At 39.6% G+C, this 13,600-nt stretch overlaps 1 protein-coding gene across 1 annotated transcript; it reads left to right on the top strand.

The window, feature by feature from the left end:
• Positions 1–231: 231 nt before the first annotated feature.
• Positions 232–13,333, top strand: PYDC5 (pyrin domain containing 5). The gene is given in 5 exon segments (XM_023553947.2): positions 232–375; positions 8,007–8,137; positions 12,460–12,619; positions 12,622–12,669; positions 12,672–13,333. Coding segments are annotated over 5 exon segments (585 nt in total). The 3' UTR covers positions 12,774–13,333.
• The last annotated feature ends 267 nt before the right edge of the window (positions 13,334–13,600 follow it).

The raw sequence follows: 13,600 nt of genomic DNA, 5'->3' as shown, positions 1-13,600 counted from the left end.
TTCAACATGTTGAGACTTGCCCAAGGTCACATATGGTGGTGGAGTAGGGATTTTAACTTGTGAACTGTGAGGCCAGAGCCTGTGCCCTTGTTCTTTGTACTGTATTGCTGTGATGGGAAGTACTGGGTATGATGGAAAAAGGCAGTATGGGCAATTAACCCAGTCTCGGGCTGAGGGATTTAAAAATAGTTTTGAAGGAAGTAAAATATAAAGAAAGGTAGTGGAAGAGACATGGGGAAAGGCCTGGCCATCTTTAGATTAGATGTCCAGGAAGAGAAAAGAGAGGGATCTCTTACCACAAACAGAGCAACTGTGTTCACGAGGTCGAATGAGGAAGAGACACTGCAAATTAGGCAAAAATGTATGATTCAGAAGGTGGGAAAGCTTTAAGATCTACCCTAAAGCCTTGGAGTCAGCTCTGACTCATTTTACCTCATCAGTGTTACCTTTGTATTCACTCTCTGTTTCAGTCAGTCTCTTGAGGCCCAACATAGCAGAGAAATCAGACTAAAAACCACTGAAAGAGAGGCAAAATTGGAAGGAAATGAATAGCTGTTTAATGAATGTTTTCCTAGCAGCATTAGCTTGATCTGAACTCCACCTAGCCTGCTTGGAACATTGAACTCCCTCTACGCTGTTTGGAGCATTCTCTGCCTTGGCTTCCAGGAGCCCACCAGCTCTTGCTTCTCTTTCTTATTACTCTGGCATTTCTTTATGAATGTCCCTTGCTGACTTTTTACTTTGCTGCCAACCTCTCTCTTGACAATCTCATCTTTTTCTTCATTACTGATTGTCATCTGTATTCTGATGCCATCCAAGATATTATCTGGAGTTCTGACCTTTTGTCTCAGCTCCAGGCTCATGTATACAACTAAACATGTCCTCTCACGTGTATCACAGGCCCCTCAAGCTCAACACTTCTAATATTAAACTCACATCCTCCTCCTTCTGCGTTCTCTGTCTTCAGTGACAACATTGGTCACCTAATTTCCTGAGGCAGAACGGCTGAGAGTAATCCTTGATGCCTCATCCCTTTTCAATGGGTTTATAGTGAAAATATGCCACATTTGTGGTTGCCCAGAATTTTAAAAAATTATTGTGTTAATTATATAAATAACAAAATACTTGCCATTTCAACATTTTTTTCATGTCCAGTTCAGTGATATTACTTACTTTCATCATTTTGTGTAACCATCACCACTATCCATTTCCAAATTTCCCAATACCCTTAACAGAAGCTCAGTGACCCCCAAACAATGATTCCCCCTTTCACCCTTCCTCCAGTCCCTGGTAACCAATAATAGACTTTGGTCTCTATACATTTGCCTATTCTACATGTTTTGTATAACTAGGATCATACAGTATTTGTCCAGTGTCTTTTAAATATCTCTCCTATATTTGGAGAAATTCACATGCAGCAATTCCCATCTCCCTAACACAGATGTCAGAACTCAAATTCTCAATTTCTCTTGCAGCTCAGATGGGTACGTGTGACCTAGACTTGCAAGACCAGATGCTTCCAAGTAAGGCTTGATTTGGAAGTCATCAACATGAGAACGTGACTCGACACGGAGCTTCCGTTTTGCTGATGCTTTAGAAGTCTCGGGGTTTTGGTGCAAAGGTTAAACACTCGACCGCTAACCTAAAGGTTGGCAGTTCGAACACACCCAGAAGCTCTATGGGAGAAAGATGTGGTGATCTGCCCTTGTAAAGATTATAGCCTAGAAATCCCTATGGGGTGCAGTTCTAGTCTGCCACTTATGGTCACTATGAATCAAAAATTGACTCGACGGCACACAACAACAGCATTTGCAAGGTAGAATTCATGATATGGAATTGACATTAGTACTGCAGCTTTAGTGATTGCAGAGAAGTCAAGCCTTAACACCCTAGTAGACGCAGTGAGCTTACTCATTAGAAGAGTTCTGCCGCATGGTTTGGTGGGTGCGTGTGTGAGGGTGTGAGCGGAATGTGCTGCTGGTCGTGGTGTTTTTCCTATGAGCTTACACTTTACTCTGTTCCATCAGCCTGTCCAATGATATCTGAGGGGTTGATAGTTTTAATAAAGCCCCTTTCTCTTCAAACTAGCCAGAGTAGGTGCTGTTGTTTGCAACTAAGAATCTTGAGCAATGTCTTTTCAGGGTGTTTGCTTCCGCTGTGGTAGAACATTGAGTCATTGTGAGGCATGAAGGGAAGGATGTGGTGAGCGAACTACAGATGGTTGGGGGTCGGGGAGTGCAGGGCCTAACCCTCTAGCATTTGTTTATTTGATCTGTTGGTCCTCCTAAAAGGAGTTACTTGAATATTGAACATACAAATTATGTCCAAATATTCCAAGAAGGCAGGGCAGAGTGATGGGAAGAAAATGAACATTTTAGCAGAAACAAATGGGATTCAAATCCTGTCTCTGCCACTTATTAGCTGAGTATTGCTGAGCAAGTGACTTAGCCTCTCTACATTTCAGTTCCCTCATTTATGAGATGTGGTTAATTATGCTTTCCACATACAGCTGTTGTGAGGTTACATGAGATAACCTGTGAAAAGGACCTAGTTCTTTGTGGAAGGGTAATGAAAGTAGGCTGTGCTGGAGACAACCAGGACCCCTAGAAAATACATGAATTATTGACTATATGTAGATAATCCAGGAAGTATTGACTATTACATTTCCTTGGCCTAGAATCCTCCCAACAGTGCTATTTCATGATATTTGACTGAATCAGTATTTGGTCTTTTATATTACTATAAGTACGTAGGAAAACCTGGTGGCATAGTGGTTGAGTGCTATGGCTGCTAACCAAAAGTCAGTAGCTCGAATCCACCAGGTGCTGCTTGGAAATGCCTGGGGCAGTTCTACTCTGTCCTATAGGGTTGCTATGAGTCGGAATTGACTCGATGGCAAAGGCTTTTTTTTTTTTTTAATAACTACATAAATATAGCTCACATTTAAGCCATGTGTGAGGATTACATTTCCTTCCTTAACTATTTTTAAAATGTTTCCCAAGTTAGTAGTGCTTCTTCAATAGTTCGTTCATTTTTTTATGTGCCTACCACTAACTCCTTCTAAACAGACAGAATTTTAATATTACTTCAAAATAAATTCAGATATTTTCTTAGTAACTACACACTATTGGCAACACACACACATATACCACACATACTTTTCCCTTTGGAACTATCCACCCTGGAGTTTTCTGTCCTGCTCTCATCCGGACACATGACTCTTTAGGCCTTTGCAAGTCAAAGTTTAGGAACTCCTCTTCACCATCATCCTGGGAATTTCCTGAATCATTTTGCTCCTTTTTTACACTTAGTGATAACTGGTTATTAGCTGGATATAAAATACCAGGTTTGTCTTGGTTATCTAGTGCTGTTGTAACAGAAATATCACAAGTGGATGGCTTTAACAAATGGCAATTTATTCTCTCACAGTCTAGGAGGCCCGAAGTCTGAATTCAGGGCATCAGCTTCTCTCTCTGTTATCTCTGGGGGAAAGTCCTTGTTATCAATCTTCCCCTGGTCTAGGAGCTTCTCAGCACAGGGACCCTGGGTTCAAAGAATGTACTCCACTCCTGGCCCTTCTTGCTTGGCGGTAATGAGGTCCCTCTCCTCTCTGATGGATTTTTTGTAGCTCAAAAGAGATCTACTCAAGATACAACCTAATCTTGTAAATTGAGTCTTGCCTCATTAACATAACTGCCTCTAATCCTGCCTCATTAACATCATAAAAACCAAACCCATTGCTGTTGATTCCCACTGATAGTGACCCTATAGGGCAGAGCAGAACTGCCCCATAGAGTTCCTAAGGGGCAGCTAGTGGATTTGAACTATTGATCTTTTGGTTAGCAGCCATGTTCTTAATCTCTGTGCCACCAGGGTTCCAACCATTAACATCATTAACATCATACCTAGGTATTTTACATCAGATCATAAAATGGAGGAAAACTACACAATACTGGGAATCATGGCCTGGCCAAGTTGACACACATTTTTGGGGAACACAATTCAATCCACAACAAGGTTAAATATTATTTTCCTTCAAATTTTAAAGAAATTGTATCACTCTATTATAGCTTTCTGTGCTACATTCAAGAAGACCAATGATATTCCTATTCCTTGGATGTGATCTATTTTTTCTCTGGAAAATTTTAGGATCTTTTCTATCCTTGAGGCTTTGTAATTTAAAAATGGTCTGCCTTTGTGTATGTTATTTCCCCTATTTATGGAACTAGACATTATGTTTTTATTTCATTAATGCAATGCCTACTCTTTTATCTCAGAGGATAATATGCATATGTTTGTTTTTCTCTTCTTTCCCTTGCCTGGTCTCTGTTTCTTTTCAGTTCCTATTTTGGTTTTGTTTTGTGTCTTTTACGTTATAGGTTTTTCTAAATGTGATTCTTGTCTGTTTACTCATATACAAGAGTGAAATATGCACACGCATACACACACACATCCATCATTCAAAAACACTGGAATTATTTGTGTTGGACCAGGTTTGTTTACAGGCCACTTTTTTTAAAAAAAGGATTAACAAAAAGGGATCTCAGTTTTTGTATTGGAGGACCCAAAGTGTCGGTAACTACAGGAGTTTGTCCCCTCTTTGACCAGTCAATATCACGGGACACTCCAGCCTTCTGCTGTGGACATAAACCTGGTTATCAGTACTCAAGGAGCCAGTGAGGACAGGCTTGGCCATCGAACTTTTTCTGTGTGTAGACTTTTACTTAACCCTCTTTTTTTTTTTTTTTAACATGTTGTCTCCATTCCACCCTTCTGTGCCTACTGTCCTCTAATCTAGTATTGCCCTGGTTAAATTCTGGGGGGAAATAAAGCTGGAGAATGAATAATTATCTGCTGGTCAGGGTGATGGAGGGGGCTTTGGAGTGTAGCTGTTACTGAAGGAGATGCTCCCCTGATAAGCATGTTTGAGCAGACGTATGTAGGGCTTGTGGGAGTGAACCAGGCAACAGGAGATGAAGGGAGGTTCTTTGGCTTTTGGCCGGTTACCTTGGTTTAGTTAGGTGTTTTTCTCTCTGTTCCCATGGTATCTTGACCATACTGTAGTTATAACGCTTATCACACTGTGTCGTAGTTATTAAATTACACGTTTATTTCCATGACTTGGCAGAGACACTCAACATCTGGAAAATTGTGTTATTAATATTTTTTATATTCTCAGAGTATAACACATCATACTAGGTGTTCAGTAAATAATCGTTGAGTCAATGAATAAGGAAGGAGATGGTTGAGTAAATTGTAGATAAGAATCAAATTCTCAAGCTCTGAATTTGGGAGTAGGAGTCTGAGAGAGGAAGGAGGACTATATTGTGCTTTTTAGATGCCCTCTAAGATTGCGTAGCCCTGATTGGTGCAAACATTAACATGTTTTGCTGATAACCAAAAGGTTGGAGGCTCGAGTCCACCCAGAGGTGCCTTGGAAGAAGGATGATCTACTTCCAAAAAATCACCCATTGAGAACCTTACGGAGCATAGTTCTAATCTGACACACATGAGGTTGCCATGAGTTGGAGTTGACTAGATGGCAACTTTTTAATTCCTTTTCCTTCAAGATCATTGCATCTGTTAGTACTAGAAAGATGTTATCACTAAAGTCACCTAGTTACAAAGTATATCAGTAAGTCATCTGCAGTCATTTTTTACAGCTTCTTAGTCACTTCCTTCTTGAATCAATGTTATTATGTGGCATGAATCAGCTACAAGTACCTACACGAACTTTCTTCTGTGGCTGTGAGGAAAAAAAAAAAAAAAACAGAACCATCGCACCCAAATTTACGTTGAGTTGTTCCAAGGCGGGAGGCCCCTTCTCCTGGCCTTTGGTCTGTGATTGCCAGTTGGGCCTGGAGGTGAAGGAAGGTGTTTGTCACAAGTATGTGTGAGGCTTTTAGAACGTGCCAGAGTCTGTGGAGCTTTAAAGCCACTCAGGCGATTCCGGTCTGCTCCCCTGAGCAACCGTGCTAGCGTAAGCTCCCTAGAAGGCCGCAGGCAGCAGACACCCGCAGTCAGGAGCTAGGCACCATCTTAGAGCTGGGTTAGAGAAAAACTACGGAATGGTTTCTACACAGAAAAAGAAGGCAGAGGAAAAACCCAGCCGTGGTCTTTACCCTCCAGAAGATTTAAACCTGAGCAAACAGGCATTAGCTCTGAAATAACGGGTAACTTCTGTTTACTGGGGCCCTGGTTGGTGGCATAGCAGTTAATAGCTAAGGCATGCTAGGCTGCTACCCAAAAGGTCAGCAGTTCAAATCCACCAGCAGCTCCTTGGATACCCTATGGGGCAGTTCTACTCTGTCCTATAGTGTTGCTATGAGTCGGAATCTACTGCACAGCAATGGGTTTGGGTTGTTGTTTTTTTTTTTTTGGTCTGTTTTATTGTTACTTGAAGACATATCCCCTGGTGTCTCTAAGCCTGTGTTGTCCTTCTTAGGTTTTTCCTCCCTTGTGGTTTCCCCATCAGCTGCTTTGTAAGACTGAATTTTCTGGTGGAGTTCCCCTGGTGCAGTCACTTCAAGTTAGTTACCTTTTAGGCCAGTATCCCAGTTTACTTGATTTCAGCTGCCACGTGACACCTGGGACTCTCTAAATAAGGAAGGCCTCTCCTCACACAGAGCAGGGCCTCGTCTTTCTGACTCCAGGCCAATGAAACCTCTGGTCTAGCCTTAGCAGGCTGCTGTGGTGTGATTTCAATATCACGCTGTTTCTTTATCATCCATTGGCCTGGGCTCTCGTTCTTAGCTGGGAAAGTTTCTCCATTCCCCTTTTGTGCTTCCACCTTCCCCTTATGCCTCTTAAAGTCTCTATCATTTGGTAAAACAGAAAAAGAAAAAGATATCCACCCCCAGTTCTATTCTCAGTCTCAAGTCCAAATCACCACCTCCCATCCCTGGTAGAATTGCTATTTGTCACAAAACGTTACTACTCTTTAACTACTCCTATCACTTTTTATACTCACAGCTAACTTTGGATGACTACTCCAGGCAAGCCTCTGTGATAAGTACTAGACTTACTTGCACTGACTCATTTCATTCTTACAATGATTCTTTAATGTAAATGATAGCATTTTTCCCATCTCAGAGTTGAGGACATGGGCACTTGGGGAAGGCTGTAATTTTCCAGATGTCACACAGCTTGTGAATAGCAGAGCCAGGATTTGAGTCTGTGCCTGTCTAACTATACAGCTGTCGGTCATAGGCATCGGGTTAACATAGGAAATAGAAATTCAAGTGTGAAATCCTTGGAAGACTGAGAAATAATGGAGCGAGGAAGATGGCACCATTCCTTTATTGTAGATGCCACACATGGGAAATATTGGGTAGACTTCTTTTGTTTCCCAAGTTGTGTTTCAAAGAAGCATAACTCTAAGGTATCATTTGCTTAAGCAGTTCTCCTTTCATCTGCCTTGCCAAATTTTCCCTCTCTATTGTTTTTTTTTTTTATTGGGTCATTCTCATCAGCACGAAGGCAGCTGTTCACTGCCGTCTTCAAAAAGCAAGCAAACAAATAAAACAAAAACAAAAAGTGTCTCTCTTAACCCCACATCTCCCTCCAGCTTCCACCACATTTTTCTGGCCCATTTACAGCAACTTCTCAAAGGAGTTGTTTCTACTTGCGTTCTGCCTTTTCTCTCTACCCACTCGATTTAGACTTTCTTCCCCATCACTCCATCAACACTGCCCTTGTCAACATCGCCAGTGACCCACAGTCCTAATTTTATGCCATTTCTGCAGTCCCCATCTTACCTGACATATCAGAACCATGTGTCACAGTTGATCCCTTTCTTAACTTTAAGAATTATCTTCTCTTAGCTTCCAGAGCACTGCTGTTCCTGGGTCTCTTCCTACCTAACTGGCCACTTCCTCACAGTTTCTGTGGCTGGTCAGCTTTCATCCCTAACACTCTAAACACCGGAATGGCTTTGCCTTAGATTTCTCCTTCCAAATCACAGCCAATAATGCCAGCCTTTTTTTCTTTTTTCTTAAATTTAGCAGGTAATCATACTACACTCTCTGAACAATAAGAAGGCGGTTGGCAAAAGACAGCGCAGAGGACCTGGATTCCTGGATTTGGAAGACTTTGAGTTCAGGCCTTGCTTTTTCTGTTTACCAATGTGTGGTCTTGGGTAAGTAATTTCACCTCAGATGCTTAATTCAACTGGTAATAATTGGGAGATTAGAACAAATGGTAACTGGTGTGCGTCAGCCACACTTTGCCCAGTACTTTACACCCCCTGTTCTCAAAGCACAAACCCTGGTGGTGTAGTGGTTAAGTGCTATGGCTGATAACCAAAGGGTCGGCAGTTCAAGTCCACCAGGCGCTCCTTGGAAACTCTATGGGGCAGTTCTACTCTGTCCTATAGGGTCGCTATGAGTTGGAAACCTCTCAACAGCACTGGGTTTTTTTTTTTTTTTTTTTGGTTTATTCTTAAAGCAATCCTGGAAAGTAGGAATTATCATGCCTATTTCAGAGATAAGTAGGTGCTCTATGAATGTTTCCTTTCTCTTCCATCTTCCAGGATCTATGTGAAAGAACTTTATAAACTGTAAGGTGCTATCCAAACATCAACAACTACGCATGGTACAGCATTGCTCTGTTGTAATAACAGTGTATGTACCCGAAGGGTAATGAGACCACTGAGTAGATCTGAATGTATTTTCTTGGGGTATAAATTTTACTGTATGAGAAATACTTTAAAACATTCTTTGATTAAATAGGTATTAGGCAATAAAATGCAAACTTTGCATTTGTAAAATAAAAACAAACCTTCAGAGAAATAGCTGAGTCTTAATTTCCTCATATATAAAATGTGAATTAAAGTGTGATGATATTATTACACAATAGGGTTATAAGAGGATTGATTTTTTTATAGACAAGTAGGAAACATGCACAGTTAACTGTTTAGCCTGTACTTGGCAGATGTGCAACAAATGTTTTCTTCTTCCCATTCTTTGGTAGGACCAGGACATTTGAGTGACTTTATCATTTCGAGTATTTCAAACGTATTTCTTGATCTGAAAATGTTTCAAATAATAGTTTCATTTTACATTTGGAAATTTTATATGTGTGAGTAAAATTTCCCCAGCCTGTACGAAAATAATAATAAGGTTGTATTACAGTAAAAATTCAGAGTTAATTAGCGATGACTCTACTTATGTGCATATTCAAGCTCTCCTAAAAGTCTCAATCAGTTATTTTCAACTGATCTCTAGTAGGGCCAGTTCTTCCTAAAAATTATCTTCACATTTGAGTCGGGCATTTTGGCCCTTACTTTTTAATGTATATTTTAGGATTACCTTGATAGGGTTTCTGGAAAGCCCTTTGAGATTTTGAATGGATTTCATATGTTAATTTGAAAAGAGTTGTCACCTTAACAATCTTTGAGTTTTCCCATTTAAAATATCACATACCTCTCCGTTTATTTAGGTTTTTTAAAAAAATATTTTCAATAAAACTTTATCATTCTTTTCTGTAAAGTTCTTACATATATTTTATTAGATATTTGTAGGTACTTTGCAGTTTTGTTGTTCTTAGAAATATACTTTCTATTCAAGTTTATTCTTCTAATTGTGTGTTGCTGAAATGAATGCAATTTTTGTGTATTGATTTTATATGTAGAAACTTTGCTAATTTCATTACTTTAATTCTAAGATTTTGTGAGTTATCTTGGGTATTATACATAAAAAAAACTAATTTTTTTTTTTTTTTATAGAGAGTCAAATTATCTACAAGTGTCAGTGGCATCAAGATGCAGAAATAGATCAGTGGAATAGAATAAAGCCCAGAAATAGATCCATTAACATATGGACAACTGATTTTTTACAAAGATGCAAAAGCAAGTCAGTGGAGAAAAGATAGTCTTTTTTAACATGCCAGAAAAATTCAGTACCTATGTGCCAAAAAATAAACTTTAAATGATACCTTGCACCATATACAATGTAACTCAAAATAGATCATAAACCTAAATGTAAAACCCCAAATTGTAAAATTTTCAGAGGAAACCATAAGAAAAAATCTTTTGATCCCTTGTTAGGAAGGGATTTTTCAGAAATGATACCAAAAGTGTAATCCATAAAAGAACAAATTGGTAAACTGGACTTCATCAAATTTGTACATATGCCAGAATTAATCGAATTGTATACTTTAAATATATGCATTTTGTTGTATGGCAGTTATCCCTCAATACATCTGCTTTAAAAAAAAAAAGAAAATGTCTTCTGTCTTCTAAAAAGTCCAGAAATGTTGTATAACCTCTGAAGATTTCTTTCTCAGTAGTAGTTAGTGACCATTTGATTAAGAAGTTCTTACTTATATTTCACCTACATCTCCTTAGCTATACTGTAAACATTTTGTATATTTTCCTTTTTTTATTGTTATAAAATTATAGATCACACGTTTGCCAATTCAACATCGTTCACACATACAATTCAGTGACAAGAATTAAAAAGATATTAACAGATTCATCATTGTTCTTTATAAATGTGTAATATTCCATTGTGTGAATAGACCATAATTTATTTATCCATTCATCCATTGATGGGCACCTTGGTTGCTTCCATCTTTTTGCTATTGTTAACAGTGCTGCAGTGAACATGGGTGTGCATATATCTGTTTGTGTAAAGGACCTTAATTCTCCAGGCTATATTCCAAGGAGTGGGATTGCTGCATCGTATGGTAGCTCTATTTCTAGTTTTTTTAAGGAAGCACCAAATCAATTTCCAAAGTTGTTGTACCATTTTACATTCCCACCAGCAGTGTATAAGTGTTCCAATCTCTCCACACCCTCTCCAATATTTATTATTTTGTGTTTTTTAAATTAATGCCAGCCTTGTTGGAGTGAGGTGAAATCTCATTGTAGTTTTGATTTGCATTTCCGTAATGGCTAATGATCATGAGCGTTTCCTCATATATCTGTTAGCTACCTGAATGTCTTCTTTAGTGAAGTGTCTGTTCACATTTTCTGACCATTTTTTAATTAGGTTGTCTTTTTGTTGTTGAGTTTTTGCAGTAGCATGTAGATTTTAGAGATCAGGTGCTGATTGGAAATGTCATAGCTAAAAACTTTTTCCCAGTCTGTAGGTTATCTTTTTACTCTTGTGGTGAAGTCTTTGTATCTGGAAGGCATTACACTGAGTGAAATCAATCAGTTGCAAAAGGACAAATATTGTATAAGACCACTATTATAAGAACTTGAAAAATAGTTTAAACTGAGAAGAAAATATTCTTTGATGGTTATGAGAGGGGGGAGTGAGCAAGGGAGGGAGAGAAGTTTTCACTGATTAGATAGTAGATAAGAACTATTTTAGGTGAAGGGAAAGGCAACACAAGATACAGGAGAGGTTGGCATAACTGGACTAAACCAAAAGCAAAGAAGTTTCCTGAATAAACTGAATGCTTCAAAGGCCAGGTAGCAGGGACGGGGGTTTGGGGCCCATGGTTTCAGGGGACATCTAAGTCAACTGGCATAATAAAATCTATTAAGAAAGCATTCTGCATCCCACTTTGGAGAGTGGTGTCTGGGATCTTAAACTCCAGCAAGCGGCCATCTAAGATGCATCAATTGGCCTCAACCCACCTGGAGCAAAGGAGAATGAAGAACACCAAAGACACAAGGTAATTATGAGCCCAAGAAAGAGAAAGGGCCCCATAAAGCAGAGACTACATTAGTCTGAGACCAGAAGAACTAGATGATACCCGGCTACACCCGATGATTGCCCTGATAGGGAACACAACAGAGAACCCCTGAGGGAGCAGGACAGGAGTGGGGTGCAGACCCCAAATTCTCATAAAAAGACCAAACTTAATGGTCTGACTGAGCCTAGGAGGACCCTGGAGGTCACAGTCCTCAGACCTTCTGTTAGCCCAAGACAGGAACCATTCCCAGAGCCAACTTTTCAGAGAGGGATTGGACTGGACTATGGGATAGAAAATGATAGTGGTGAAGAATGAGCTTCTTGGATCAAGTAGACACATGAGACTATGTTGGCATCTCATGTCTGAAGGGGAGATGAGAGGGCAGACGGGGTCAGAAGCTGTCCGAATGGACATGAAAAGAGAGAGGGGAGGGAAGGAGTGTGCTGTCTCATTAGGGGGACAGCAATTAGGAGCATATAGCAAGGTGTATATAAGTTTTTGTACGAGAGTCTGACTTGATTTGTAAACTTTCACTTAAAAAAAAATTAAAGCACAATAAAAATTAAAATAAGTAAAAAGATATTAACAACTAGGATAAAGTAGAATTGCCCCATAGGGTTTCCAAGGAGCGGCTGTTGGATTCAAACTGCCGAACTTTTTGATTAGCTGCTGAGCTCTTTACCACTGTGCCACCAGGGCTCCGATTAAAAAGATATTAATAACTAACTGACCTTGTTTTATATTTGAATGTACAATTCATTTATGGTGCTGTTAAGTTGTATGTGTTGGATTTCTTATAGACTGATCCCACAGTCATGAGGTAGAGAGTAAATACAAGGAAATCCTTTTGTTAATTGGACTGGATAACGTCACTGATGACACGTTTCATAGGTTTAAGTTCTTTCATGCAGAAGAGTTGAAGGTCTCCACAGGCAAGCTAGAAAAGGCACATGGAGCTGAGGCAGCTAAGCTGATGATTCAAAATGCTGACATAGTCTCTGCTGTGATGAAGATTATATGTCTTTTTTCAGAAGTTGAATTATATGCATGTGGCCAAAAGTCTGCAGGAGGAGAAGGAAGAAGGTAACATGGAAATATTCTCTCCTTTTGGTCACTTTGCTATCTAATCTAGGTATTTTATTTCATAACATCAGTGGTTTAATGTCCAGTGCATAATGCTGGAATAGTTTGCTAACTTCATGCACCTCCCCTCCGCCTCCTTTCACTGAGAATTGCTTTGTTTCAAATCCCACAAATCTATTCCAAGGCTTGTCATCTCTTGTTCTAACCCATAGGCTTACCACTTACCACCTCGTAATCTTTTCAGGAAACCTGGTGGTGTAGTGGTTAAGTGCTACAGCTGCTAACCAAAAGGTCAGCAGTTCTAATCCACCAGGTGCTCCTTGGAAACTCTGTGGGGCAGTTCTACTCTGTCTTACAGGGTCACTATGAGTCAGAATCAACTCGATGGCAACAGGTAATCTTTTCACTTTGCCCTATCTTTGCCTCCAGTCTACTTTGCAGTGAACGTGGACATAGGACTTCTATGTTAACGTCCCAAAGCACAGCTTACACAAGTATGCAATGTTCTTCAAATTTCACCAAAGGTTTGAAGATCACATAAAGGAATTACAGCACTAAAAAAAACCTTAAGCTGAAGTATTAGGCACATTGGTTTCTCCAAAAAGAATGGCTATCCTTCTCCTTGGTCCCAACTGTATAAAAAAAAAAAAAAAAAAAAGGTCACAGCTAATTAGCTGTATGGTCCCAGCTAGTCCTCCTTTCTTGAGTAGAAGTCATCTTTCCCCATATTCTCTCTTCCTCTAACTCAGGCTTCTCTCTTCTTCTCTCTATGTATCATTAAATGAAGCACTGAACAGCTCCATCTGAAGTATCTGCAATTGGTTTACATCCCTGATTTTCCTCCTAAGGACAGCTGACAATAAAAAGGACC

The sequence above is a fragment of the Loxodonta africana genome, chromosome 3 (assembly GCF_030014295.1).
Source record: "Loxodonta africana isolate mLoxAfr1 chromosome 3, mLoxAfr1.hap2, whole genome shotgun sequence".
Lineage (NCBI taxonomy): Eukaryota > Metazoa > Chordata > Mammalia > Proboscidea > Elephantidae > Loxodonta > Loxodonta africana.
This window is presented reverse-complemented; position numbering and strand designations above follow the sequence as displayed.